Source organism: Lichenostomus cassidix, chromosome 24 (assembly GCF_008360975.1).
Source record: "Lichenostomus cassidix isolate B80296 chromosome 24, HeHo_3.0, whole genome shotgun sequence".
Classification (NCBI taxonomy): Eukaryota; Metazoa; Chordata; class Aves; order Passeriformes; family Meliphagidae; genus Lichenostomus; species Lichenostomus cassidix.
Window position 1 is genome coordinate 5,943,112 of NC_139504.1, and position 26,319 is coordinate 5,969,430.

Below are 26,319 nucleotides of genomic sequence, written 5' to 3' on the forward strand. Positions count from 1 at the left end.
CCGGCTGTGGGACACCCTGCCATCCTGGGGACAGGCAGGACTTGTGGGAACTGCAGCGTTTATTGTTTTTTAAACACACGGTTGTATTTATTTCGTTTTTTTTCTACAAAGCGTGTCAGTGGTAGCGTGGCTGCGCAGTCAGAGCGTGTACAGAGCCGGTCCCACGTGTACAGACCATGGCTGCCTCTCACCTGTACAATATATCCATATATCTCTATTTTTAATTCTAGCCCTGAAAGCCTCTGTTCCAACATTAGGGGTCGGTCCTGTTTTGTTTCGTTTTTTTTTTTTTTTAATCTTTTTAGCCTTCTGCTCAGTCCTCAGCCACTGTGGCCACCACCCAGGGCCAGGGCTGATGCCACAGCTGCGTGTTCAGTGGGAGCACTGATGGTGAGGGGGTCCCAGCTGGCCTGAGGAGGGGGTGCAGGGCTGGAGCACGCAGAGCAGTGGCTCGCAAGCCCAAAGGACCCTGAGCACAGGAGGCACTTGTGTCCTCGTGGTGTTCCTGCAGCACGGGGAGGATTTTCCTGTGTGTGAGGACAACCTTCCCCTCCTCCCCGTGCTGCAGGATCAGCGTCCCTTCCCCAGAGCAGACACCCGTGACCTTGCAGGCAGTGGTAATGCTGCATTCCCTTGCTTCTCTGCCTCCAGCCTGGATAGGAAAGTGCTCAAACACGGAGATTCCGCAATTAAAAGGCATCATTCCTCCACAAATGGAGGATACCTGCGGTGCCAGGGCCACGCTGGCGGCTGCCCTGCAGAGCCACACGCAGGAGCAGGGCCACCAGGTCAGGCAGGGACAGACTGAGGACCCCCAGCAACCACCGAGCATGAAGCTCGTTAAGGAAATCCTGCAGCCAAACGTTTCTTTGGGAAAGCAGCGAGGGAGCCAGGAAAGGCAGGCAGCGTAGAGCAGCCGAGCCCTCGCACAGGCACTGCCACAACAGCCCCCACACTGCCCCTCCTCACCCCCACGGCACTCACAGAGCCCCCCAGCCCCAGCCTCGCTCCAGAAACACATCCTTCTGCCACTCCATGCAAGAGGGCAACGTTCTCCCCCCACCCTCGTGCCTGCCCAGGACCCCCAGGACCCCAGAGACTCTGTTGTGGACCACTGCCTTAAAACACGCCCCGAGCGTGTGTGTGCATCGAGGATCCAGCCTGCGGCCAGTTCAGCACCCAGAGCTGCTCCTCTTTCCCCCCGGGGCAGAGGGGCTGCCAGCAGTGCCGAATGCCTGCCGCAGACTGCGAGGAAGGGTGGGTGGGAGTTTTTAGAGAGCCAGTGCAAGATTTTCAGTGGTGCTGAGCACCTCGCAATCCCACCGAAATCCATGGAGAAAGGGTTGGCGTGTCAGCCCGTGCTTTAGGAGGAAGTACAGGAGAGGGGAACGCAGGAATTCCGACAGGTTGGTTTATCCTGAGCTGCAGCGCAGCCTCGTCCGTCCGCTCCCTCCCCAGGGCCCGGTGACAGCAGGGGACGGGATGGGACAGAACCGTGGGCTGTCGCTGGAGGCTCCAGTACTCTGTAACCCAGTGTCTATGTAAGAACAATGAATGTTAACACGGTAAATTATTATGACATTAAAAAAATGACCACAAAAAATCATCTCTTGTATCTGCGACCTGTTTGTTGGCAAGAGGGGAAGAAGCAGGCGATGACTGGCAGGGGGGTGGGGGTGGAGAGGCATCCAGTCATGAGGAATGGCCCTAAAAATGGAGCTGATCCAAGTGGGAAGAGGTGGCTGAGGCAGTTCCCAACAACCAAGGAACACTGACCCTCATTTGGAAGAAGCCAGCAAGGCTGCGGACTAAGAAATGAGGAGCAGCAGCAAATCACTGCATAATATACACACTTTATTTATGAATTTGTATGTATACAGACTTTCTATACACACATTACCTATATAATAAAAATGTACATGTGTATACATGATCGTATAAATATAGAACTGTAGAAATCTTAGAACTGAACCTGTCTATTCACAGCAACTCCTCCTGGGGCCTGCATTGTCCCAGCAGCCGTCATTTGAGGCTTGGGCAAAAGGGGCAAGTGTCATTCGTGTTGGTTTGTGCCCAGAATTTGATGCACTGGAAGAGAGAGAATTAGTCAAGAGCCACAGGCACAACCCAAAGGTGCCTTCATTGTTCACAGCGCTCGTTTCAGGGACGGCTTCCTTTGCTCCCTGCAGCCTCCATCACAAGGGCACAACGAGCAGGGAGCCCTTGTCACCCTTGCAGGACCATCAGGCCCTCCTCAACATGAGTTTTCATTTCCTTGAGGGTCACTGCTGGAGGGTGCAGAGCTGTCGGGATGAGGGGTTTGCCCACACAGGTGACCCACAGCCACACCCATGGCACAGGAGAGTCTCCTCTTCCCAGCCCAGACACCTGGGCAGCAGTGGCAGCTCTCCCCTCACCATGTTCTAGATCCTTCCAGACTGTCCTGCTCCAGTGCCCTCACAGACACAAGCACAGGACAGAAGGACAGCCTGTTCCTAAAGCCACCACCCACTGCCACGCAGGGTGGCCCAGCCAAGAGCACGGAAAGGATGGGATGACAGGATGCAGGGAAGCTGTTTATTGATCATACCCTTCCCCTGGCAAAGTGTCAGTACAACAAGGACTCAGGAAGGGTCACTTGGAAGGAGCAGGAGGAAGCCCCGAGCAGCAGAACACACTCACCTCCTTGTGCAGCACGTGTGAGCAGGCCATGGGGTGAAGGTCACCGGGCTGCACCAGCTTCTGGCACATCAGACACAGCTTACAGGCAGCTGGGGTCTGGGACAAGCCATGAGGGAAGAAAGGAGCAGGCAGGGAAGGTCAGACACATGGCTCTGATCGTGGATACAACTGCAGCCTGGGGCCACAGGCTGTCCAGTCCCTCTCTGCCCAAAGCCATCACACCCTGAGAGCCACCAACATGTCTTGTGTCCCTCTGTCCCCATGTGAACTACAAAGGATCTGTGCCCCCAACCCTTCCCTTCACCTCCCCAGCCCAAGTATCTGTGTGAGGAGAGAGCTCCCAGCTCCACAGGCTCATCCCTTCAGCCACTTCCCAGCCAGGCTCCCTCCCTCCCTCCCCTTCCCCAGGGAAGCCAGAGCCTTACGTGTGACGCTGTTCCAGGGTAAGCGACCTGGGCCGGGGGCAGGAACATGGGCGTGCTGATCTGAGGCAGGGGGCCAGAGAACATGGGGGCTCTGATCCGGCCCAGAGGCTGCAGCAAGGCAGAGGAGGCACATCAGAACAGCCCAGGAGGAAAGGACACAGGAGTCATCCCGAGTCACCTCGGGGAAAGCTGTTCCCTGGTTACACCGCAGTCAGCAGGAAAGGGAACCCAGGGGACAGCCCTGACACACAGCCCGAGCTCTGTGGGGAACCAGGGAGCAGGCACAGCTCTCCCTGCTCCCCAGCCCCCCTTCCAGCAGCCCCCACGCTGTCCCACCTGAGCGCCGGCCGCTGCCCGCTCCTGCTGCTCCGCCAGCTTGGCTGCCACCAGCTGGTTCAGCTCCTCCATGGTCAGGCCAGCCATGGTCCTCCGGGCAGTCTTGATCTGCTGCAGGATGTTGGTCAGCTGGGCCCTGCACGGACAGCAGCCTGCTAAGAGTTCCCAATTCTCATGGACTGGGATCCCTCAGCCACCACTGCCTGGGGGAAGCTGCGTGCTCTCCTCCACCGTCCACGTGAGGCGAGTCACACGCTGAGGAGCTTCTCTCCCCAAAACGCTGGGGAAACCCCCAGAGACAGATGGGGGGCTCCTGCTGTGCCCACATATCCCTGCTGTCCTTCAAAGCTCCGAGTGATTCGCATTCCCAGCACTATGGCAAAGCTGATGGAGAGACCACCCAACTTTCACTCCTCGCCTTCAGCCTTCCCTCACTCCCCACAGACCCCCCTTCGCCGATCCCAGCTCCTGTTCCACGCACAAACCCCCATTCTCCACAAGAACACCACCAGACCCTTACTTGTTGCACTGTGGAAAGCGAGTCAGCAGCTTCTCCAGCAGCTTCTCCAGCTTGTCGGCCGGCTGGGGTCTGTGGAACTCGGGAGCGACGTTCACCCCGCCGAGGCCGGGCGGAGGAGGGATGGAGGCAGCGGGAGGCATGTGGGGGCTGTGCGTGCCAATGAGTGATGCCACCACAGGGCTGTTCCTCCCTTGGGAAGCAGGCAGCGGCGGGGAGGGCTGGTTGGGCCTGGAGATGGCAGGGTTCAGCAGAGGGAAGGACAGAGCCCGAGGGTCGGCGCTCGGCATGACCATGGGGACGGGGACGGGTCCGATGGGGAAGGGGAGCCGCGGAGTCAGGGATGGGTTGGGCTGGAATGCCGTCAGCATGAAATCTGTCTGAGAAAGAAAAGCAGGGGAAGGAGGAAAGGCTGGTTAGAGTAAGACCACCTGGAAGCAGAGCTGGGTGCTCTCCTCCCCAGCCTGCCAGGTGGGATGAAGTGCAGGCACTGGCAGCTGAAGGGGAGGAGACCCTTCCCCTCCTCTCCAGGTAAGCCCAGACAGGGAATGGCTCATCCCACACAGGCCAGCAGGCAGGATCTGCCACGTGGGGCTGGAGAAGCACTCACTTCTGAAGGCGGAGGAGGCAGCGTTGGCGTTGGGATCTGGGGGAGGCTGCTCAGCTTTGTGCCATTCCTCACCATCTGGATGTGGTCGTTGAACTGATCCTAGCAGAGAGGGAAGAAAACAGATGCATTTATCAAACCTGAGCAAGTTTGGGGCATTCTAAACCCTGGGGTGGCAGGCCCTGAAGTGGCACTGTTTGGTTCCACAGAAGAATGAAAGAAGAGCCAGAGAGAGGAACAGTGTATGTGAAGAACTGCTCACTGCTAGGCTGGGAGAGGTCAGCAGGAACTTACTCGGACACTTTGCTTGGTCATTCGTATCCTGTTCAGCCTCATCTCCCACTCCTGCTTTGGCCTCATGGTCTCCAGCGTGGGCGGCGCAGACCTGCAAGCACAGCTGAACTTTCCCACTTGCAACTGTGCTCTCACTGGCAGCAAAGTGGGATAAAGTAATCCCCACACCCTCCTGGCTTCCCCTCCTCCAACAGGGTTCCCAGGTGAGGAACCTTGCAAGGGAAGGGGACTGATCTGTGAGACACTCAGGGACATCACAGTCAACAGCACTGACTGAACAGTGACAGGGGATAAGCACAGCCTGACATACCCTTGGTGTGTGACATTATTGAATCACATTGATTTAGTAAGAAAACTACAGCAAATTCTGAACTATTCCAGTCCAACCTCCAACGTAAGCAGAGGAAGAGGAGACGGGACTCAGGGACACCTGAGTGACCCTCCCTGCCACTTCTGACACTACACAGACTTACTTGAGGTAGGTGAGGTGTAGCTCTGCTTCTTTTTCTGCTTCCTCTAGTTTCAACACCAGCAGCTCCTTCCGGCTCTCCAGGGACAGGATCTATGGAGAGATGGATTTTTTTGTATTCCCATTTCTTTCTGCCAGAGCAGACACTGGGCACTGCTCCCCACTAATGCTTACTGCACTGATACTTGTTCATCATTTCTCTTATCCCACAAAGTGGGACTTGGCCTTGTCCTCAACTCTCCTAATTTCACAGAACTGTCCATCAGCCCTCTGGAGTCTCAAAGCAATCACTTTACAGGGAAGAAGTCATCTGCTCACCTCTGCTTTCCAGGCCCGTTCTGTCTCCTCAAGAATATTCCTGTTGATTTCGTTGTGCTGGTTCTTTAGCTTGTCCAGCTCCATCTCCCACAGCTGCCTGCACACAGAACAGAATGAGTCCCCTTAGGCTCAGGCACTGGAATGGCCACAAAGGGATCAATCCAGGGAGCTCTGGATGTGGTGGAACTGTGGGAGATCAGCAGGTGCCAAATCATGACACCAACTCCAGCTCCCTGGGCTGTGTGAGTCACTGTCCCAGGAGTGAGCTGCTCCAGAGCACATGAACAAGCAGTGTGCAAACACACTGGGCAAAACGAGGGGAATTCCCCTTGGCAAAATTCAGTCCAATCCCAGGGAATCTGAACCAGGACTCAACCAGAGCAGCAGGCAGAACAATGCTGTTCTGATCCAGGACAAGTTTAAAGCTGGACATTTCCACCTGTGCTATGGGAGCACCTGGATCTGGTGCATCCCTGCCCAGTTTTAAATACCTGAGCGTGCCAGAGTTTAGTGTAGCTGGACAGCTGTGGGGAACAGACAGGGAAATCAGTTGCCCTAATTCTGGGAAGTTGAAATTCAATCAGAGGTAGCAGTTACAAGCTGAGTCAATCCACTGAGCACAAACTCTAATCTTATGGGATCTTTATGTCACAAGTATCCAGGAGCCTGCTTGTGACTGGGATCAAAGATTTAATCCAGAGAGCCAATGCTGGAAGAGGAGATAAAACCTCTAGAGCAAGTAACTGGCCAGCATTGCTGGATCATTCTCTCTATCCCACCAGGAGCATCAGATTCCTCTGAGACAAAAGGACAGGAAGGAAAAGTGCATTGGGCAGCATTAATCAGGTAATGGATAAGAGCCTTACTTCTCATCAGACTGCTCTGCGATCAGAGAGGCAATCTTGTTCTCCTTCTCCTCCTGTTCCTTCAGCAACCTGCACGGGAGAAATGGGACAGCAGAGCTGGAATCCCAACGGTGCAGGGCTGACATTCAAACCCCCTCCTGGCACATCCCCAGGCCCAACCACACCCCACAGGCTGGGGATGGCTCCCTGCAATGTGTGTGGGAAAACAGCAGCCAACAGCCTCTGGAGCACAAATCCTGCTGTCTCATGACACTGCACAAAGGCTGTGGCACAGAACCAGGCTTGCTGCAGGGAGCTGTGCTGCTCCCCCAGCATGCGTTCTGCCAGGGCCACTTGGGGGAAAAGGGCTGAGCACTTGGAGCCATCACTGGAGGAGTTATACCCAAAAACATCACCAAGCCCTCAGAACAAAACAGACTTCTATGACATGACAGAACGGCTCCATGAAAGTGCCAATTCACATACGGGGCTTATCCTAAATTCAACCCTACAGGTCTGACCTAAATACTCGCTGCTTCCAGAGAGTTTAAAGCTCTTTGCTCCATCAGGTTTACATCAGGGTTAAGCAAGACCTTCTGCCCCCAAAAATAAACACTTTCTTTTCCATACAAATACCTTCTGCCTTTCTCACAGAGCTTCTCAATTTCAGCTTTGAGATCCTGCTCTTTCTGCAGGAATTCTTTCTTCTCTTTCTCCATCTTCTTCTTGGTCTCTTCTCGCTTGATTGTAACATCCTGAATCGCTTTCAGGATCTCCTGGGGTAAAAGAAGCATCACGTAGATACAGGGCAAAATCCACAAGTAATGGTTTTGACTTAAAGCCCATTCTTATTTTAGATTAATTGATTAATGGGATTACACAGCAAACTCTTTTCTTTTTAGCAGATCCAGCCAAGATATATATTGGTTATTATGTGGAAACTCAGGAGACAGATGCTCTGGACTGCAGATTCTCCTGCCTCTTCATAAGGATTTTAAAATTAACTAGAGGGCAGGTTAAACAAAATCACTTCTTCACCAAATACCTGGTGGTTTTTCATCTCCTCTTCCCTCCGCTGCTGGAGCTGCTTAAGCTGGACCTGCAGCTGATTCTCCACCTGCCTCTGTTTGTCCAGCACCTCCTGGTAGCGCTCCTTCAGCAAGGCCCGCTCAGACATCATCTTGTCCTGCAGTGAAGAGCAAAATTCCTCCTGTAACAAGGACAGCTTAAGGACTTCAAGGCTGATACTCCATGATCTTGAAGATCTTTACCAACCATAATGATTCTATGATTTTATTTTGACAGGAAAAAGGTGTGAACAGCAGTCCCAGCTCCAGGAGCATGAGCAGCAGAGCCCAGACCTGAGCACTGTGCTTTGATACCCACCAAGTTCTTCTCGATGTCCTGGTCTGTGTTCACATCTGCCTCAGCCGCCTTGAAGTCGGTCTGTGAAGGAGATTGAGATCAGAGCCTCAGCCCTGCAGTGACCAGACAGTGACTCCAGGCCCTCCCTGGGCACCTGTTCCAGTGCTCTCCCACCCTCCATGAAAACGAGTTCTCTGTCATATTGGAATAAAACTTACCATTTTAGTTGATGGCCATTGTTCTACATCCTATAGCCAGGCATCAACAAAAAATATCTGGCACCATCCTCTGAAACCCCTTGGAAATATTTATATACATTAACAAAATTCCCTTTCAGTCTTCTCTGGAATACCCAGGCCCAGCTCCTGCAGTCTCTCCTCATCAGAGAGATGCTCCAGACCCCTCATCATCCTTGCAGCCTCTGCTGGACCTTTCTCCAATAGCTCTTTGTCCTTCTTATACTGAGCAGCCCAGAACTGGACACAGCACTCCAGGTGTGGCCTCATTAAGAGTCGAATTTTAATTCATGATTAATTAAAGACTGTTCAAAGCGGAGGACTGGGCACACAGCAGCGGCTGTAGAGCTGCAAGTATGGATGTGTTTATGGATCCCCAGCCTCGACTTACTCAGTTCTTTGTCCTCCCGGTTCTGAGAGAGCCTTTTCTGGCCCTCGCCCCGCACACCACAAACAAACCCCACCGGCCCGGGGGAGCTGCACCCACCTGCACCGCGATGTTCTGCGACGGCCTGGCCGGAGCCACCTCCTCGTCGGGCTCCTCGGCCGCCGCTCCGCTCTGCCCCGCCGCCTCCGCGCCGCCGCTCCCGGGCTCCGCATCGCCGCCGGGGCCGGGGGCGGCCGCGGGGTCCGCCTCCCCTCCGGGCCCGGGCTCGCTGGGGCTCTCCGGGGCGGAGAGCGGGCTCCCGCTGGTGGAACGGGGACATCGGTCAGCGCTGCGCCGCGGCCGCATCCCCGCTGCATCCCCGCCGCATCCCCGCTCCATCCCCGTGCCGCCGCCGCCCCGCCGGGCCCCCCCTTACCTGCCGGGCGGCGCGGCGGGGCCGGGCTCGGAGAGGCGCGGCGGGTCGGGGCCATCGACCTGCGCCTGTTCCAGCGCCATGGGCGCGGCTGCGGGGCTGGGCCGGGCCGGCGGAGCGGCACCGGGCGGCACCGGGGGACACCGAGCGGCACCGAGAGGAGCGCACGACCCGCGCCCCCGCCGCACCGCCCCTTCCGCCCCGCGCCCCGGCGGATGTGACGCCGCTGTCAGCGGCACCGGGGTTCCGGCGGCGGCGGCGGCTCATGCCCGGTGAGCGCGGCGGGGCGGCACCGGCGGGCGGCGGGGTGCGCACCGGGGCGGGGGGCACCGGCCCCGCTGTCTCCGGCTGCCCGCGGGTCGGGGCGGGGGTGGCGGCTGGGAGCGGGGCTGTTCTGCCCGGGGGTGACCTCCGCGGTGTCCCTGGTGCCGGTGGCCGGCGGAGCGGGGAGCGCCGGGGCGCTGCGCGGTGCCGCTCCCGGGGTGCAGCGAGGGGCGCTTGACGCGCGGCTTTTAGGGAGAAAAGCCTGGAGCTCGGTGTCCGGCAGCAGTGGCGGGTGATGGGCTGTATCAGCGGCGAATGGAGAGGATCGAGGTGGGAGAAGGGCCGGGGGGTGCCGAGCTCCGGGCACGTCCGAGGAGCGGGATCTCTCTCGGGAGGTGTTCTCCCCGCTATGCGCTGCCGTGGCTTATGGAGTGCGGGTTGAACCGGGGCTCGGTGGTGATTTCCACCCATGCCAGGTAAAAACAGGTTCCTCCGGCCGTGGAGCAGGTGACGAACGGGTTCGGTGGGGCTCCCGCAGAACAGGAACCGGCTCTGGGCTGCCCACGGAGCGTGGCGTAGCTGGTGGTGTTTCTTCCCGGGGAACTGCGCATCAAGAGTTTCTTATCAGTTTCTTATCAGAGGCGAGAGAAGGAAGTGGCTCCTCCTGGCAGCCCAGCGCGGTGTTTTCTGGCCCGGGCTGCCACCCAGCAGGCAGGGCAGGACTGGGATCGATCCCTGCCCAGCCTGGGTGTGCCTCCAGTTCTGCACCGCTGGGAAGGAGCCGCCTCGGCTGGGGTTTCCCGGAAAGAGGATCTGCTGTGCAGCGGGTTTGTGGCCAGCCCCGTGGGGCTCTGTGGGACCTTCAGGTGAGGCCCTGGCCACCGTGTCCTTCACCAGAAGGGATTCTCACCAGTTTGACCTGTGCTGTTCCAGCCCGCCTGTCTGATGCCGCATTGGAGGCGGGGAGCGCCGCTATGGAGCGCAGGGATGGAGGCCACGCTCTGTATCCACACGTGCCTTTGGCTGAGCGCTGCCTGGATCCCCCTGGCCTCGCCAGCCGGACCGGCCTGCAGCGGGCAGTGCACTTCGGACACTGACGGCCACCACGGGAAGCTGACGTGGGCGGTCAGCTTGGATGCACCCGAGGAGGAGCTGGAGCAGAGGGCAGAGGAGCTGGCCCGGACTGCAGGGCTGGTAAACATGGGCCGAGTCGGGGAGCTCAAGGGCCATTACCTGTTTGCCTACCAGCCCGATGGCCACGCGGGGACTGAGCACGAAGCAATAAGGAGGTCGGTGGACACTTTGTTTGCACAGCACGACAGCGTGCGGTGGCACTCAGAACAGAAGCTTCTGAAGCGCTCCAAGCGCAGCCTGCACTTTAACGATCCCAAATACCCCCAGCAGTGGCATCTGGTGAGTGGTTTTCCGGCTCCTGCTGGGCTTGCAGGCTCGGGCTGTTTGTGTGGCCACGGGTGAGCTGTCACATGGGAGGCAGAACAGCCTCTTTCTGTTCTTTGGTGAGGAGGGAGCTCGCTGAGAGCTTGCCCTGCTTGCCACGTGCTCGCTGTGCTAACGGGAGGAGGCAGCTCCTGGTGGCTCTGGGGTGGGCAGAGGGGTTTGGCCAGAGCACACCATGCCCTCCACATCGTGGCTCAAGTGACTGTTGCTCGCCGTCAGCCTCCAACAATCTCCCCTGACCGTCCTGTGACTCCTTCCCATGCTGACCCCAGCCCCACACATCATACCCAGTGCACCCAAGAGGTCCCCTCAGCACTGACCCTCTCCCCTCGCTGTCCTTTCTGGTGCTTAGAACAACCGCAAGAGCCCCGGGAAGGACATCAATGTCACGGGCGTGTGGGAGCGGAACGTGACGGGGCGCGGGGTGACAGTGGTGGTGGTGGACGACGGCGTGGAGCACACCATCAAGGACATCCAGCCAAACTACGTGAGTGCCTGCGCAGGCTGGAGGCTGGGCAGTGTGACAGGAGTGTGTGAGAGCTCTGAGTCCAACCTGTGCCATCACCCTGGGCTCAGCCATGGTGGGAAGTGCCAGCAGCAAACCTTTCCTGGGGGATTTTGCAGGGTTTCAGGGTTACCTGCCTTTGTGCTACCTGTGAGAGGCAGCTGGCCTCCCTCTGCCCTGCAGCAGTGCCTGAAGCTGCCGTGGTTGGTCCCTTCCCCACGGCAGCAGATAGCAGTGTTGAGCTGCAGCCCTGTGTGGCAGCAGCCTCCAAGTTCCCATGACTTCCAGGCTGTTTCAGCTTGCATTGCATTCTCTTAACTCCTGCTGCTCCCAAACCGAAGACAGCAGAGCCCCGAGTCGTGACTGTGGGTCTGTTTCCAGAGCCCAGAAGGCAGCTATGACTTGAACTCCAACGACCCTGACCCCATGCCTCACCCCGACGAGGAGAACGGGAACCATCACGGCACCCGCTGCGCCGGGGAGATCGCGGCTGTGCCAAACAACAGCTTCTGCACGGTGGGAGTCGCCTACGGCAGCCGCATCGCCGGTATGTGCAGCCTGCCCTGCAATCCAGCCTGCCCTGCAATCCAGCCTGCCCTGCAATCCCAGCCTGCCAGGCAGCCCCAGCTTGCCTCAGCGCTGCATCCATGGGGCTGGGACAGCTGATGGGCTGGGCGGCTCTGAGTCAGCAGTGCCGTGCTTGGGCTGGTTGGGTTGTTGCAGGAAGGGCCTGGCCCTGCCTGAGCTCCTCTCCAGAGGAGTCAGCTCAGCTCCTGGCAGCTTTTCCAGACTGTTCCTGGCCTGCCCGGCCACCAAGCTTTTGGCAGAGCAGCTTTGCCTTGCTGGCTGAGCCAGGCAGTTGTGCCACAATGTGCCCAGGCTGTGTCTGGAGGCACTGGGGCAGCAAATCTTGGCCATTTCGTCTCACATCCCTGGTCTCAGCTTTGCCTCGTGGGATGGACAGGGGTGTAGGAGCAGTGCTGTGTGACTCCTCTGCAAGGCCAGGGAATGTGTGGTGTTCCCTCAGCTGTCTCCAGAGCTCCGCAGGAGGAGGAGAGGTCTCTGAGCCCAGCAGGATGTGCCCCTGGCAGCGCAGGGGACAGCAGTGCTGGGATGTGGTTCTGTCCATACCTGGTCACACCACCGTCCCTGCAGGCGGTCAGGACTTGCCCAAGGGCACTGCAGGCAGAGGCTCCCAGCTGGCAGGAGCCGAGATGAGCTCATGCTGTACCCACAGCACAGGGAACAGGAGGGTTTACCCCAGATCCAGGCGGGACCTGGCACTGCTTCAGGCCTCAGCCCTCCAAAGCTGGGCTGGCCATGCAGGGTGAGCACAGCGGGGCAGCCTCGAGCCAGGAGCTTGTGTGCAGCTCATGCAGCTCATGTGACTCGTGCTGGTCACATTCCTTGTCCTCTGTCCTGCAGGCATCCGAGTGCTGGACGGTCCCCTCACGGACAGCATGGAGGCCATCGCCTTCAACAAGCACTATCAGATCAACGACATCTACAGCTGCAGGTGAGCCCCCAGGGGACCCTGAGCTGGCACCCAGCTCTGCTCTGCCTGGGGACAGGGTCACAGCTCGTGGCTGAGTGCTCACACCAGCTCCCATCCTCCAGCTGGCCTCAAGACACCAAAATGCTGTTCCTGGAGAGCTGTCCCAGGCTCTGCACAGCACCTACAGCTGTGAGATCTCCCTCTGTGTGCTGCTACAGCGTGTCCCCTGGGCTGGCTGTGCTGGAGGGGACACTGTGCCCCCCACTGTGGTCATGCAGCCCCAGCTGAGCCGTGGGACAGGGACTGGAATGTGTGAGAAGCCGCTTGTTAAATAAAAATCAAACATTTTATCCGCTGGAATCTGACCCGGGGGCACAGTGCAAACACGACAGCGATATCCCAGCAGCGAGGGGCCATCCTGATGGGTGGGAAAGTGCAGTGCTCTGCAGTCCCAGTCGTGGTGCTGGGAGCAGCTGGTGGCTGCTGGGAGCTCACTGTAATGGCAGGAAGAGCTGCCTGTGACTGCCGGGGCTGTCACTTCACGGTGTCTCTCTTTGCAGCTGGGGTCCCGATGACGATGGGAAGACTGTGGATGGCCCCCATCAACTGGGAAAGGTAAAACCCAGCCCCAGGAATCCTGGGGGAGCCTCCAGGGCTTGTGGCTTCCTGCCTGCCCGTTCAGGGACGTTGCTGTGACACTGTGCACGTCTGTTTGTGTCCCTCGGTGCCAGCCGAGGTTTCCCTGTCCCCGTGCGGTTGGGAGAGGCGACGCTGCGGCGGGAGGGTGGTGTTCAGGCAGGGCAGGATGAGCTTTCCAAGGAGAGGCTGGTTCCAGCAGGAAAAGGCTCTTTTGCAACCTGTGGTATTGCGCTGACAATTTTGCAACCCACAGGATGCTCTCTGCTCGGGAGGCTGAGCTTTCCCAGTGCTCAGGGTGGTTCCCGAGGCAGGAATGGTGCCTTTGGATACAGGGAGGAAATAAGGGGAGTGGGATTGCTGTGGGAGGAAGAGTCACAGCTGAGGCTGCTCCTTCCCAGGTCATTAAGGTGTTCTCACAGCTCCTGTGCTGCAGGAGTGCTGCACAACACACCCAGCCTGCCTGTGCTGCAGCGAGGGGTCACTGAGGGGCCCCAAACCAGCCCTGGGGTGTGGTTCTGCTCCAGTGCTCTTCTGCTGTGCTTTTCCAACCACAAGTCAGCAGTTCCTGCTCTCTTCGGAGCAGCGCTGACAACCGAGCTGTCCTTTCACCATAAAAAATGGTTTCCAGTTCTGCAAGTTAATTTATTCCCTTCCTGCCTGCAGAGACAGCTGGAACAAGCTCTGGGACACAGAGCATGGGCAGAGTCAGGAGGGCAGAATGTACCTTCATCTGCCAGGGGGAGGGAGAGCAGGGGATTGTGTCCTTGCTCATCCATCAGACATGTCCTTTCCCTAGGTGGGAATGATGTCTGGGCGAGGTGTGTGGGCTGGGAATGTGCTTCCAGGTGGGGCTGGTGGTGTTGTGTTTCTCAGCAAAGGCAAAGCCCAGGTTTCTGGGCACTCACAGAAGGGCAGTGGCTCTGGTCACACATGCTGGGCTGGCTGCTGTCAGAAACCACTGGGATCAGCCTGGAAGGACCCAGGAAGAGCCACCCTGCCCTGTCCCTCTCCACAGGCTGCCTTGCAGCACGGGGTGATCGCAGGCCGCCGGGGCTTCGGGAGCATCTTCGTGGTGGCCAGTGGCAACGGGGGACAGCACAGTGACAACTGCAACTACGATGGATACGCCAACTCCATCTACACTGTCACCATAGGTGAGCCTGGCTCTTCTGCCTCCTCCCTTCCCAGCCTGGAGCAGTGAGGTCATCCCAAAAGCACACAACCTGCCCAGTTGGGAGCTAGCTGGTGGTGGGAAAGTGTCTGGGAATGGGCATGGCTGTGCGTAGGGTGTGTTGGGCTTCAGCCTCCAAGCCTGCAGTTTGATCCTGACCTACAGAGCAAGAGAAGAGTGAAGAAATTCCTGCCTGTGTCCAGGCCTCCCTCCCAGGGCTGTGACAGACACTGCCATGCTCAGGGAATGGCCTGGAATGCAGCATTCCCATCATTTCTGTTAGAGGGGAAACATGTAATCCGTGTTGTCAACAGCAGGAGCTGCATGAGGGGTAGATCTGAGTGATACAGAGCAGTGAAGGATTATTTATCATGGCTGCCCTTCCTGTAGATCTTCCAGGCTGGAAAGAAAAATACAGGCTTGGTTCTGATTTCCCAGCCCCTGGAAAAGCACGTCTGGCAGGAGAGGCTCTCAGGGGATCAACACCTCAAAATTTCAGCAGTTGGAGCAAAACAGGTTTTACACGGACAATGCCTTTCCCGTCTTCCCAGGAGCAGTGGACGAGACAGGCTCCATGCCCTTCTATGCTGAGGAATGTGCCTCCATGCTGGCCGTGACCTTCAGCGGTGGGGACAAGATGATGAGGAGCATTGTGAGTACCTGTGCCCCCTGTGCCCTCCTGGCCACCCCAGGGACAGCCAGGACAATGCTTCAGCCCCTCTAATTCCCACACAGCTCCTCTGTGAGCCACGGCATGGTTATGCCTTTTATCCAGGTCCTGCACAAACAGAGGGAGGCTCCTTTTTTCTCAGCTCTCTGGGAGCTGCCCCACTCCAGCCCAGCCAGCCCCCCTCACTCTGCTCCCAGGGGATGCTGGAGCATAGAGGGCAGGGAGAGCATTGGGCTCTTTAAGCCACTTGGCCCCAGCCTCTCCTCTGCTCTGGCACGTGGGCCTCTCTCAGTTGAATTTTTAAGAATATTTTTATCAGCTTTTCCTTTTTTTGCCAGAAAATGACTTCTTGTCAACAACACGTTTTTTCTGCCTGAGCCAAGCAGCCAGGGCTGTTTTCCCCCCTGCAGGCCTGGCCCAGCCTGTCCCTCCCCTGCTGCTGCTGCCCACGGGGGGCTGCCAGGCTGTCCCCACCCCGTGGTGTGACCCCTTCCTGTCCAGCAGGGACTGCAGAACCCAACCCACCCTGGGGCACCACTGGCTCCCTGATTTTTGGGGTTGGGTTGTCCCTGGCTTGGAGGATCTCCCACCAGGGCAGGTACTTCCTAAAAACACTTTCCTGTGTCTCTGTGCCTGGCACACAGCAGCTGAATCCAGGCTTGTCCAACAGGCTTCCCCACATGCTGGGTAAACCAGGGCAGCAGGGAGAGCCTGGGATCCTCAGGCACCTGGCTGGGACTCAGCAAGCTCCTCCTGCAGCCCAGAGCCAGGGCAGGGATCTGTGCCCAGCCAGGACATGCCACAGTCTGCCACAGGGAGAGTAAAACTCACAGTGGAGCTGATTTTTCCTTTCAGAAATCACTCCAGTTGTCCCAGGCTGCTTTGGAAAGTACTGGGAGAAAAGGGAACCAGTGAGGGTTCTGCTGCATTCCATCAGGAGGTGCAGGCTCTGGGTCCATATCTGGCTTTCCCCAGCCTGGTGTGAGTGCTTTGAAGGTCACAAATGCACATTCATTTTAAACACTGACTTTATGGGACACTCACAGAGGAGCTGGCACTCCATGGGGGATCCAGGACAATATCCACATGTGGCCTGGGAACAGCATGTGCCACAGAGACATCCTGTACCATGGTGGCTCCTTCAGCCAGCCCGTGCCTTGCCAAACCCCACACAGCCCTTTTCCAGGAGCACATCTGCTCCTGGACACCCTGGAGCTCTGCAGTGGTGCCAGAGTTAACTTCCCTGCAGCCATCTGCTCCAGCTTTTTTTTTTTCTTTTACCAGACCATAAACTTTGTGTGGTTTCCTTAATGGGAAGAATTTAATACGGCTTCTGGCACTGGCTGTGCTTCCTACTGAAAGTTTGTGCTCTCGGGGTGCTCTGTGTGGGTCACTCAATGTCCCAGTGTGAGCTGGAGCCACTCAGAGTGGAAAAACGGGATGGAATCAAGCAAAAACACAACAAACCCTCCAGGTTTTGGGTTTTCTCCCCACGGGGAGCAGAGGGAGATGGATGCACTTGCTTTGCAGTGAGGTGGCATAATTTGGGAGCTGTCTGATGCCACTTTGGAGGCTCCATGTGCTCTGCACAGTCCCTTGTGGCTCCTTTGCAGTCTGGTTGTGACACTGTGATCAGCAGTGAAGGTGAGGAAGAACCCAAAACACCTACCAGGAGTTTCCCACAAAGGTGTTTATTTAGGGCTAGTTTATCTCTCTCTCCAAGAGGAACTGTCCCCATCCATCCCTTCCCAGCTGGGATCACTGTTCCTGCAGTGAGGCTGTTTCCTGGCTGGCTGTGAGCAGGAGCAGTTGTGTCACAGGCTGACCTTGGGCTGCCAGGGGCACAGCTTGGGACCAGGACCACATGTACCTGTCCAGCCACCCCAGCACAGCCACGTGGCCTGACAGAGGTCTCTGTCCCCTTCCTCGGCAGGTGACGACAGACTGGGACTTGCAGAAGGGCACGGGCTGCACGGAGGGTCACACGGGGACATCGGCAGCCGCTCCGCTGGCCGCAGGGATGATCGCGCTGATGCTGCAGGTGCGGCCGTGCCTCACCTGGCGGGACGTGCAGCATGTCATCGTCTTCACTGCCACCAAGGTGAGGGGTGGCCCTCCTTCCCTCCCTCCTTCCCTCCCTCCTTCCTTCCCTCCTTCCCTCCCTCAGCTGCCCCTCAGGGGTGCTGCAGGCCGGCCCAGGCCCTGCTGTGCACATCCTTGTTTATGTCTGCTGCCCCTCCATAAATCTCCCGCTCGTCTGGCTCCCAGCGCGGGGATTGCGCTTTCCCCTCACCCCGTGTTCCTTCCAGGAATGTGGCTGAGGCATTTTCCCCTGTCATGATAATAAATAGGGTATTTGCCTCAGGAATGCCTGCAGCTGCCAGTGTAGGGGTCTTCCAGGGGCTCAGCAGGTTCCAGGGGCTCAGCAGGTTCCAGGGTTCAGCAGGTTCCAGGGGCTCAGCAGGTTCCAGGGCTCAGCAGGTTCCCAACACTCTGGCTCCGTGTGTGTGCAGTGGGGTTGGCCCAGCCCAGGGGCTGTCACCTCTGCAATGTCACCTCATGGTCCAGGCAGTGGGAAAGTGAGAAGCTCTGCCCTGCCCTTTCCTGGGTTCTCCAGAGAACTGGGCCCCTGGAAACAGGCACAACAGAGAGCTGGGCTGCAAACCCAGCTCTGCCCTTCTCCCAGAGCAGGAGTGGGAACTGACTGGAGGGATGGAGGCTTCTTCCACACCCCTCTGGGGAGCAGGAGTCTATGTCCAGCTGATGCTGTGCTCACTTTGGCATGGGACAGTGTTTTCCATAAGTCCAAGCCAGTGTTGCCAGAGCACTACAACCCGATAAGTGATGGGACCCAGATCTGTCCTGCCCCAGCTCTTGTTGATTTAAAGGACTCCATTCCTTCTCTGCAAGGCTTCTGCCATCCCACAGGCAGTGGTTTGGGCAGCAGGGAGCGGCTGGGATGTTTCAGAGCAGAGGCATTTGTGCCCTTTTGTGCTGCTCCATTGCCTTTCTGAGGAGCCGGGAAGCTGCTTTGTCCTGGGATTTGTTTCAAACAAAGGTCAACCTGCTCCTTTCTAATAAGGCCATGTGGGTTTTCTTCCCCACCACTGTGGGATGTGTCTGGGCCTCCTTCCCTTCAGGCCTGGGGGTTCCAGGCTGCTGGTGTCCCCCCAGGTAACCAGAGCACCCCGTGTGTCTTTGCAGTACGAGGACCGTCATGCCAGGTGGGACACGAACCAGGCTGGCTTCAGCCACAGCCACCAGCATGGCTTCGGCCTGCTCAACGCCTGGAGGCTGGTGAACGCTGCCAAGGTGATTCCCTCCCCTCCACACCTGCCCTGTGAGCAGGAGCAGCACCCAAGCCCCATGAGGGGACAGGTCCCATCCTGGTGACGCCGTGGGGTGACACCGCTGCCGTTCACTTTGGCCACCATCCTGCTGGCCACGGCTCTGAGGCTGCTTTTGGTATGAGGTCATGAGGCTCCCAGCAGTGCCTGAAAGCTGTCCCGAGCTGCTGCTCTCCAGCACTATATATAGCCATGGCGAGGGCCTGATTCATGGCAACGGGAGCTTCGTCAGCAGCCCAGCACCTTCCTCCCTCCACAGTGGCTGCAGGGAGGGTGTCCTGCCCAGAGAAACAGGCTGTTCTCAGCTGGCAGCTCCGGGGGAGTGGTGTGGCCACAGCAGGCAGCAGCATCCCCATCTGTCCCTCCTCTGGTCGCACGGAGACCGGGGCACGTCCCTTTGGCACTTGGTCCCAGCTCTGTGTGGAGCTCTGCACAGCTGTGCCAGGTCACTGCCACTGCCAGCTGTGCCCTCAGAGTCACAGAGACCTCCAGGCTGCTCCCTCTTCCTGCAGGCATTTGGGTTCTGCTCCTTTCCCACCTTTCCTGTGCAAGTGGGCTGCTGTGACACCCCAGGGATGGTGTGTGCAGCAGCATCAGGGCCCACATCCAGGACAAGAGCAGCTCATGAGAACCGTGGGAGATTGAGGGACGGATGTGCAGGGAGGGTGCAATCTGTGCTGAAGCCTCTCCCCTTCCCCTGACAGATCTGGGAGTCTGTGCCCTACCTGGCCTCGTACGTGAGCCCCGTGCTGAAGGAGGGCAGGAGCATCCCGTTGCTCCCTCAGGAGCTGGAGGTTGCCTGGAACGGTAAGAGCAGGTGTGCCATGGAGAGCATGTGCTGTGCACATCGAGGCCAGGGGTCCTGCCTGCTGCTGGCCTGGGGCACAGCAGGGCAGCACCAGCCCTGGGCTGCAGGAGGCCAGGAAGGGGTTAAGTGCTGGGCTGCCTGGCTTGTTCCACTGCCCATCCCCAGGGGATCTGCCTGCTGCTGCCATCCCCTCCCCACAGCCCCATCCCATGCACTGCTGCGTTTGGGGAGGCAGACAGGGCTCAGTGAGCAGGGCCGGGCTGGGCAGCGGCCAGAGCTGCTCCGCTGGCTTTGACCATTTTAGGTAATGCTGCAGCTCCTGACTTGGCCAGGCCTGTCCAGAACAACAACCGCGGCTCCAGCTGCTACCGAGGGGAAGGAGAGCTCTGCCCCAGCCCTTCCCGGGCCCCCAGCAGGGCCTGCACTGAGGGGACACTGCTAGCTCTCTGAGGTGCCTGGTTCTGGCATGTCCCCATGTCCCCCCTTAGCAGGGGCCAGGAGCAGGCCAAGCCCCAGGCTTGGCATCACCCCGCTCCAGAGGGGCTGTGGTCAGCAGCTCTGGGGCTGTGAGCATTCGTGGAGCTGGCAACAGTTTGAGATGGGATGGGGCAGCCTGGACAGATGGCTTCTGGTGCCAGTCCCACACAGAACAGCTGGGAAGAGGCAGAGACACCATGTGTGTCCTGTTGAGTGACACCACAGCCCAGCGGGGCTGGCTGGCAGTGAGGACTCCATCTCGGCCACCAGCCTTGGCCAACCCCCCTTCCCTTTCCCAGTCACCCCTGCCGACCTGGAGCTCTCTGGCATGAGGACCCTGGAGCACGTGGCAGTCACCGTCACCATAACCCATCCCCGCCGTGGCAACCTGGAGATCAGGCTATTCTGCCCCAGTGGGATGATGTCCCTGATTGGAACCACCCGCAGCATGGACTCGTAAGCACCGTGGGGACAGTGTGCAGGGCAGGACACTGGGGCCACGTCTGGCCTGGTGGCTCAGGCTCTGTGACCCCTCATGGGTTGTTCCCCCTCATCCCTTGCAGGGACCCCAATGGCTTCGCTGACTGGACCTTCTCCACGGTGCGGTGCTGGGGTGAGGAGGCTCAGGGCACCTACAGGCTGCTCGTCAGGGACATCGGTGAGTCCTGCCTTCCCAGGGACCCTCAGGGGTGGTGGCAGCTCTGTGCTGTGTCCCAGGGAGCTGCCAGCTCATCCCCTGAGCAGCAGAGGCTCCAGGGAGTTCCCCACTGGACCAACCTGCTTTCCCCCCAGGAGACGAGAGCCTGAGACCTGGCACCTTGAAGCAGTGGCAGCTGACCCTGTACGGCTCCTCCTGGTCCCCAGCGGACATGAAGGAACGGCAGAGGTAGGACACAACGTCCCCAGTTTGGTGGGGAGCCAGGAGAGGGAGGCTGAGGGGTTTATCCCTGCCTGTGAGCAGTGGGTTGGAGTGGTGTTCCTGCCAGGGGGGCGTGTGGCGGGTGAGGCTGGGGCTGCCCTCACACCTCACAGGGCAGCTGTGGGCTGCAGAACTGGGCTCTGTGGGCTGAAGGAGACACTCCAGACCCTTTGTGGGCATTTTGGAGCCCCCCTGCCCCCCTTCCCAAATGCCTCTGTCCCCAGGCTGCTGGAGGAAGCCATGAGTGGGCAGTACCTGCGCGGCGACTTCTCCCTGCCCTGTCCCCCAGGCCTGGACATCCCCGAGGAGCAGCACTACACCATCACAGCCAACACCCTCAAGGTGAGCCTGCCTGTGGGCTGGGGAACCCTGCACCCTCCTGCATCCAGGATGAGCTGGAAGAGCAGGACTCTGCTCAAGACTCTGTGCCCTCTCTGCTGGGCAGCGGACAGGGCTTCGGGGGGCTGAAGGCATTGTATCTCAAGAGGTTTCTCTCTGCAGACCCTCCTGCTCCTGGGATGCTTTGCCGTGTTCTGGACTTTCTACTACATGCTGGAGGTTTGCCTGACGAGGAACGACGTGGGGCTGGACCTGGCGTGCTCCGGCTCCAGCAGCTGCAGGTGGTACCAGCAGGGCGGGAAGCACCGAGCCCTGGAGAGCGGCCTGGAGATGGAGTCAGTGCCACTGTACCAGGAGAAGGACATGGAGGAGGCTGAGATGGAGTGTGAGCACCTGGAGCCTGCCAGGGAACGGGACGAGGGGTCCTGGACCCCCACCCACCCCAAACTGCCCAGCAATGGCCGAGCTGTGAGCTTCCATGAGGCAACCCCCACTGGAACAGGATACCTGGGCCGGGAGGCATCGAGTGAACTCCTCAGGGAGGACAGGGAGCACCAGCCCTGCTGACCAGGGCTGGGCTGGGCTGGGACCATCCCTTGGTACGACCATCCCGGGCACGGCAGCACAGACTCACTGCTGAGCCTCCGGGGACCATTGCCACTGTGTCCTGTGGGAGGTGGTGTTGGAAGTGGCTCAGAAACAAGGAGAATGCTGGTACTGGAAAGGGAGCTTCCCTTCCCTCGTTCTGGAAAACAAAGCAAGCCTTAAACCCTTTCCTAATGGAGCCTGCCCTGCCGGACACTCGGGGCTCCCCGTGGTGTGTGGGGCTCCATTCCCACTGAAGCCAGGCAGCTCCACACTGAGCCCCTTCCTGCCACTGCAGCAGGGCCAAGATGTGTCACCTTGTCCCTGATTTCTGCAGAGTGAACCTGGAAAACATGACTGGGCCCCAGCAGCTGCCTCTGCAGGCAGGGACCCCACAGCACTGGCATGTTCCTGGGCTAGCATCAGCCCCCTACCCACCAGTTATCCCAGTTTAGAAGCAGGGAGTTACTTCACTCATCTCCAACCAGCGCTTCTCCCTGCCCCCCATGCTCTGATCCTGCTGATTCCTCCTCTCCCGTGGGCTGTGGGTGGGGGAGGCAGGATGGGGCTGTCCCTGTGTCAGTGGGCACAGGAGCACCTCTGGTGACAGGTAGGGCTGGCTTGGGCTGGGGAGGGGAGGTTGAGTTGCTCTGGCAGTGGCTCGTCTGGACAGGGTTGGCTTGTTCACATGTCTTTGGGTTCGGTGGTTTATTTTTTTAAAGCTGGGGTTTGTTTTTTAATCAGCAAAGCCCTTTTGTGTAGCTTTCCAAATAAAGCCTGAAAAACCCTCCTCTCCCCCATCCATCACTCTTCTGCCCTCCCAAAGCTTCCTCGCTGTGGAAAAATGCATCACCCAGCACCTCCCAGCCCCGGGGCTGTGGGGAGACCTAGTGTTGGGGTGCTGCATCTGTGGGGCTGTGTGCCTTCCATGCCCTGGGGTAAAAGGGGCTGCTCTGGGCAGGGGGAGACAAGGGCTGGGCCAGAGCACTAGGAGGAGCAAGTACAAAGCTGGGTGTCATGGTTCAGGGGGGAGAGGGCAGAGTCTTCCAAGCTGGGAGAATCCAAACTCCAGCTTTGGTTTTCCCAGGTTTGGAGGTGGCAGAAGGAGCAGCTGCAGCCTTTTAGGGAGGGTGGCTTTGGCTTCCCGGGTGCCATCAGCCAGCAGTGACAGGGCAGGCGGGAGGAAACCTCGTCAAGCCACGCTAGATGAATATAACCTTTTAATTTTGACGAAAACGAAGTACAAAACCGAGGCCAATTCTCTCTTCTCCCCGTTCGCAGGGATCTCTGCGGCAGTGGCGCGGGGCTGGTGCGGGCGGCGGGCAGGACGGTGGCCCCGGGAGCGGGGCGCTGGCCCGTCCCACCCGAGGGTGCCGGCCAGGGCAGGACCGGCTGGCGGCGGGGGTGCGAGGCCGGGGGGCTGCGGCTGCCCGGGGCGCGGCGCTGGGGGCTGCGGCGGGGAGCGTGCGGCCGCTGCGGGGCCATGGGGCTGGCGGGCAGATGCTCCTCAATAAATACCAATGGATTGGCGGCGGCGCTGGGCCGGGGGGAGCGGAGACGGAGGTCCCGGCTGGGGAGGGCTGGGGGCGGCGCGGCGTGCCTAGCTGATGATCTGCCGGGGCCGGCCGTAGCTCATCCCCGCCTGTGACGCTCCCTTGTTGGTGCCCATCTGTAGCCCGATGATGTTCTTGCCCTCCTTCAGCTGGCTCTCGGTGAACTCGCGCTTGTGCTCCTGCGCTTTCCTGCGGGATGCACGGAGAGACCGTGGGGCACCCGCACTCCCCGGCTGCCCAGGAAAACCCCCCGATCCCTGGGAATACCCCGGCCACCCTCCCTCCCCAGCTGAAAGCTTGGCATCCCGCTTCCATGTGCCCCGGGGCACTTCCAGGCAGTGGAAAGAGCCAGCTCTGAGCAGCTGCAGGACAAGCAGGTCCCCGTGCCCAGCTCTGCACATCCCCACTTACTTCATGAACCAGTTGGGGTCCCCGTGGTAGTTCCCATCGTTCTTGGTGACTGCCAGGCTCCCCAGGGCCATCAGCGTCCTCTGCACCGCAGCCATGTCCTTGGCTGCCAGGGAAAAGAGGGGAGTGAGGATGTGCACGGCTCAGCATGGCAACCCCGGACCCCCGACCCCACTGCCCCCCTCCCGCACCTTCAAAGAGGTCCACGGTCTGGAACATGTCTGTCTTGATCACGCCATAGTCCTCGGCCGCCTTCAGGAACTGGGCAATCTGCTCCATCTGCTTGAAGACCATGGTGGGCGGCGTGTCGGGGATCTTGACGGGCTTGGAGCCGTCGGGGTAGAGGCTGTTCACCAGCCTGCTGAGCACCTGCCGCACAGGGGAGTCTGGGTTTGTGCTCTGCCCATGGAGCTCCCTGTCCTGCCCACCCCCCTGGCCCCACTTACGATGCCATTCTTCAGCCAGACCTGGAAGCCCAGGCGGCCTCGCTCAGGGCGTCCCACTGCAGCCCCACACTGTGCCACAATCCACTCCACCAGACGGTCCTCCAGCTCGTCATCGTACTTCTTCTCGATCTTGGACTGCACATCCCTGCTCATGCCATAGGCTGGGCCTTTGTTTGCCATGGCTGCGGTGCTGGGAGACCTGGTGGCACGACAGGGACTGTCAGGCTGTGGAAATGCTGCTCCGTGTCCAGAGACCCCATGGCCACTATTGTGTCATCTGCCTGCCACTCTGCTGCAGGGGGACAAGCTCTTCTCCTGGCTCTTCCCTCACCACGTAACAGCCCTTCAGCTCCATCCAGATGTGTTTGGAGGAGAATTCACCACCATGACCTCCAAAATCTGCCCAGACAGGTGGTTCCTGTCCTGGCAGAGATGCCTCATCCGCAGCACAGACTTTGCACAGGAGCAGCCTCATCCCTGTCCCTTGCCAGCTTTTGCTTGGCGTGGCTGTCCCTGGTGTGACCATGCCAGGATCCAGGTGGTAGGGTGACCATGTCAAGGCTGGCTGGCTGTAGCATGGCACGGTGGCCATGGGGTGGCCTTGGCACGGCAGGTCTGGGTGCCGGGGAGGAGCGCGGGCGCGGCGGGAGCAGCGGGAGCCGTGCCCGTGCCCTTGTAAGGACATGCTGCGGGTAGGGATGGCAGGTAGCTGGCTGCAGGCAGAGCCCCAGGGTGCCAGGGAGGACGCCAGGGAAGATGCCAGAAGGGAGAGGCTCCGGGACTGGCAGCCAAGACTTTGGTGGAGCTGGCATCACTCCTCCCTGCCCGGCTCCTTGTTTGGCACGAAGCCTCTGAGCGCCAGGAGCTCCTCCAGGAGCTGTGTGGATGTCCCACATCCATGCCCTGCCTCTGGGAGGCTCAACCTGCCTGCTGGGAACCCTGGCTCCTGCAGGATGGGCTGAGACCCAGCACAGCTCAGTGCAGGAGAGGATGCTGACCCCGCTTGCAGCCCACAGACCCCACAAGCTCTAAGGGCAGCCTGTGCCCAGACCCCGAGCACTGCTGGGCACATCCAGCACAGATGCCACAGCCAGTCCCACTCCGTGCCCTGGCCCGACCTGGACAGAGAGGTCGCTCGCGGCTCCCGCGGCCACAGGGCACTGCTCGCCAGCTGCCCCCGGACCTACCAGTCCCGTGCCCACCTCCTGTCCCCACCGAACACGGGGCAGAAAGGGGCGCTGAGGGCCGGAGTTGCCCCTCCATCGCTGCCCTGGGCCCCGCACGGCCCCTCCGCCTACCGCGGGGACCTGCAGCCGAGGGAGCGCGGTCTGAAAGGGGGGAGCAGGACAGAACCCCGGCAGTGACCCCAGCCCGAGCAGGGCAGCCTGACCCTCCTCCGGAGAGCAGCGGAGAGCCGCATCCCTCCCGGAGCAGCAGCATCCCCGTCCCGCAGGGAGCAGATCGCCGTGCCGGGAGCGGCTTGGCTATTCCAAGTGCAGGGTCCCATCCCGGGAGCAGCACCCCCGTGCCGGGGGCTGGCGTTCCCACCCGGGGAACCCTCCCCGCCCCCCCCCCCGCGGCAGGACTCACAAGCGGCTGCGGACGGAGCGAGGGCGATGCTCAGCGAGGGACCAGCGCTCTGCCCCGCGGGGACCCCGGCCGTGCGCTAAAAGGCGGGCGGCGGGACGGTGATGTCAGCGGGGCGCGGAGCCCGGCCCCCCCCAAACCCTCCCTCCCGGGGCGCCCGGCCCCGCAGCGCTCCGTGACTCCATCCCAGACACCATATTTGGGGAAAGACTCCGAAAACCAACGACGAAAGCCCGTGCTCGAGCATTCCCCGCGTGCCTCCGCCCCAGCGGGGCCGGGGCCAGGGCGGAACCGGGCCGGGGGCTGATGGAGTAAATCCTTTTATAGCCAGGCGACAGCGCCGAGGGCTCCTGCCCTGACTTCATGGCTGGTTTTCCCGTGCGCTCACCGCGGGGAGCCGGGGCTGCCGCGCAGGGCCCCCCCGGGATGCTGCGGGAGCGCTGGTGACACCCGCGGTGCCCGGTCGGGGCTGCCGGGGCCGCCGGCGAGGCTGCGACATCCCGCGGGCACCGCGCCTGGGCATCCCGCAGCATCCCGGGATTCCCTCTGCCCCGCGGGCACCAGCTGGGGCGGGTCAGGGCACGGCGGGACAGCAGCACAACCCTGCGATGATGCCACGGGGCCCCCAATGCCCAGGGAACTTTGCTGCCCGTGAAGTGGGACCCCCTGGGCATCCCTACCCATCCCCGGGGCTGCCAGCCCCCGCTGTGCCCCACAGGCCACCCTCAGCCTCCCCACAGGTGCTCTCCAGGGC

At 59.9% G+C, this 26,319-nt stretch overlaps 3 protein-coding genes across 5 annotated transcripts; 1 reads left to right on the forward strand and 2 right to left on the reverse strand.

Annotated features, from left to right (window-relative positions):
- Positions 1–298: 298 nt before the first annotated feature.
- On the reverse strand, positions 299–9,033 carry RNF214 (ring finger protein 214). Of its 2 annotated transcripts, none has more exons than XM_085081802.1 (15): positions 8,898–9,033; positions 8,582–8,783; positions 7,880–7,939; positions 7,539–7,679; positions 7,130–7,269; positions 6,515–6,583; positions 5,649–5,745; positions 5,335–5,423; positions 4,862–4,952; positions 4,571–4,669; positions 3,964–4,340; positions 3,444–3,579; positions 3,108–3,215; positions 2,683–2,778; positions 299–2,088 (listed from the first exon to the last, which is right to left on the reverse strand). In XM_085081802.1, exons 1-15 carry the CDS (start codon positions 8,975–8,977, stop codon positions 2,023–2,025), a joined length of 1,851 nt encoding a protein of 616 aa, XP_084937928.1. In that variant the 5' UTR covers positions 8,978–9,033; the 3' UTR covers positions 299–2,022. The 2 variants fall into 2 exon arrangements, with proteins under 2 accessions (XP_084937928.1, XP_084937927.1); XM_085081801.1 differs by having other exon boundaries at positions 4,862–4,964.
- Positions 9,028–22,361, forward strand: PCSK7 (proprotein convertase subtilisin/kexin type 7). 2 transcript variants are annotated; one of them, XM_085081799.1, is made up of 16 exons: positions 9,028–9,166; positions 10,092–10,571; positions 10,969–11,103; positions 11,503–11,668; positions 12,547–12,637; positions 13,177–13,231; positions 14,271–14,409; positions 14,978–15,078; positions 17,030–17,197; positions 18,301–18,408; positions 19,148–19,250; positions 20,028–20,184; positions 20,292–20,386; positions 20,521–20,614; positions 20,872–20,989; positions 21,149–22,361. In XM_085081799.1, the coding sequence occupies exons 2-16, from the start codon at positions 10,104–10,106 to the stop codon at positions 21,551–21,553; spliced, it is 2,403 nt and encodes an 800-aa protein (XP_084937925.1). In that variant the 5' UTR covers positions 9,028–9,166; positions 10,092–10,103; the 3' UTR covers positions 21,554–22,361. The 2 variants fall into 2 exon arrangements, with proteins under 2 accessions (XP_084937925.1, XP_084937926.1); XM_085081800.1 differs by having other exon boundaries at positions 14,984–15,078.
- Positions 22,362–22,774: 413 nt separating this feature from the next.
- On the reverse strand, positions 22,775–25,708 carry TAGLN (transgelin). Its single transcript, XM_085081809.1, has 5 exons — positions 25,569–25,708; positions 23,979–24,177; positions 23,724–23,901; positions 23,536–23,638; positions 22,775–23,313 (listed from the first exon to the last, which is right to left on the reverse strand). Exons 2-5 carry the CDS (start codon positions 24,156–24,158, stop codon positions 23,172–23,174), a joined length of 603 nt encoding a protein of 200 aa, XP_084937935.1. The 5' UTR covers positions 24,159–24,177; positions 25,569–25,708; the 3' UTR covers positions 22,775–23,171.
- Positions 25,709–26,319: the final 611 nt, after the last annotated feature.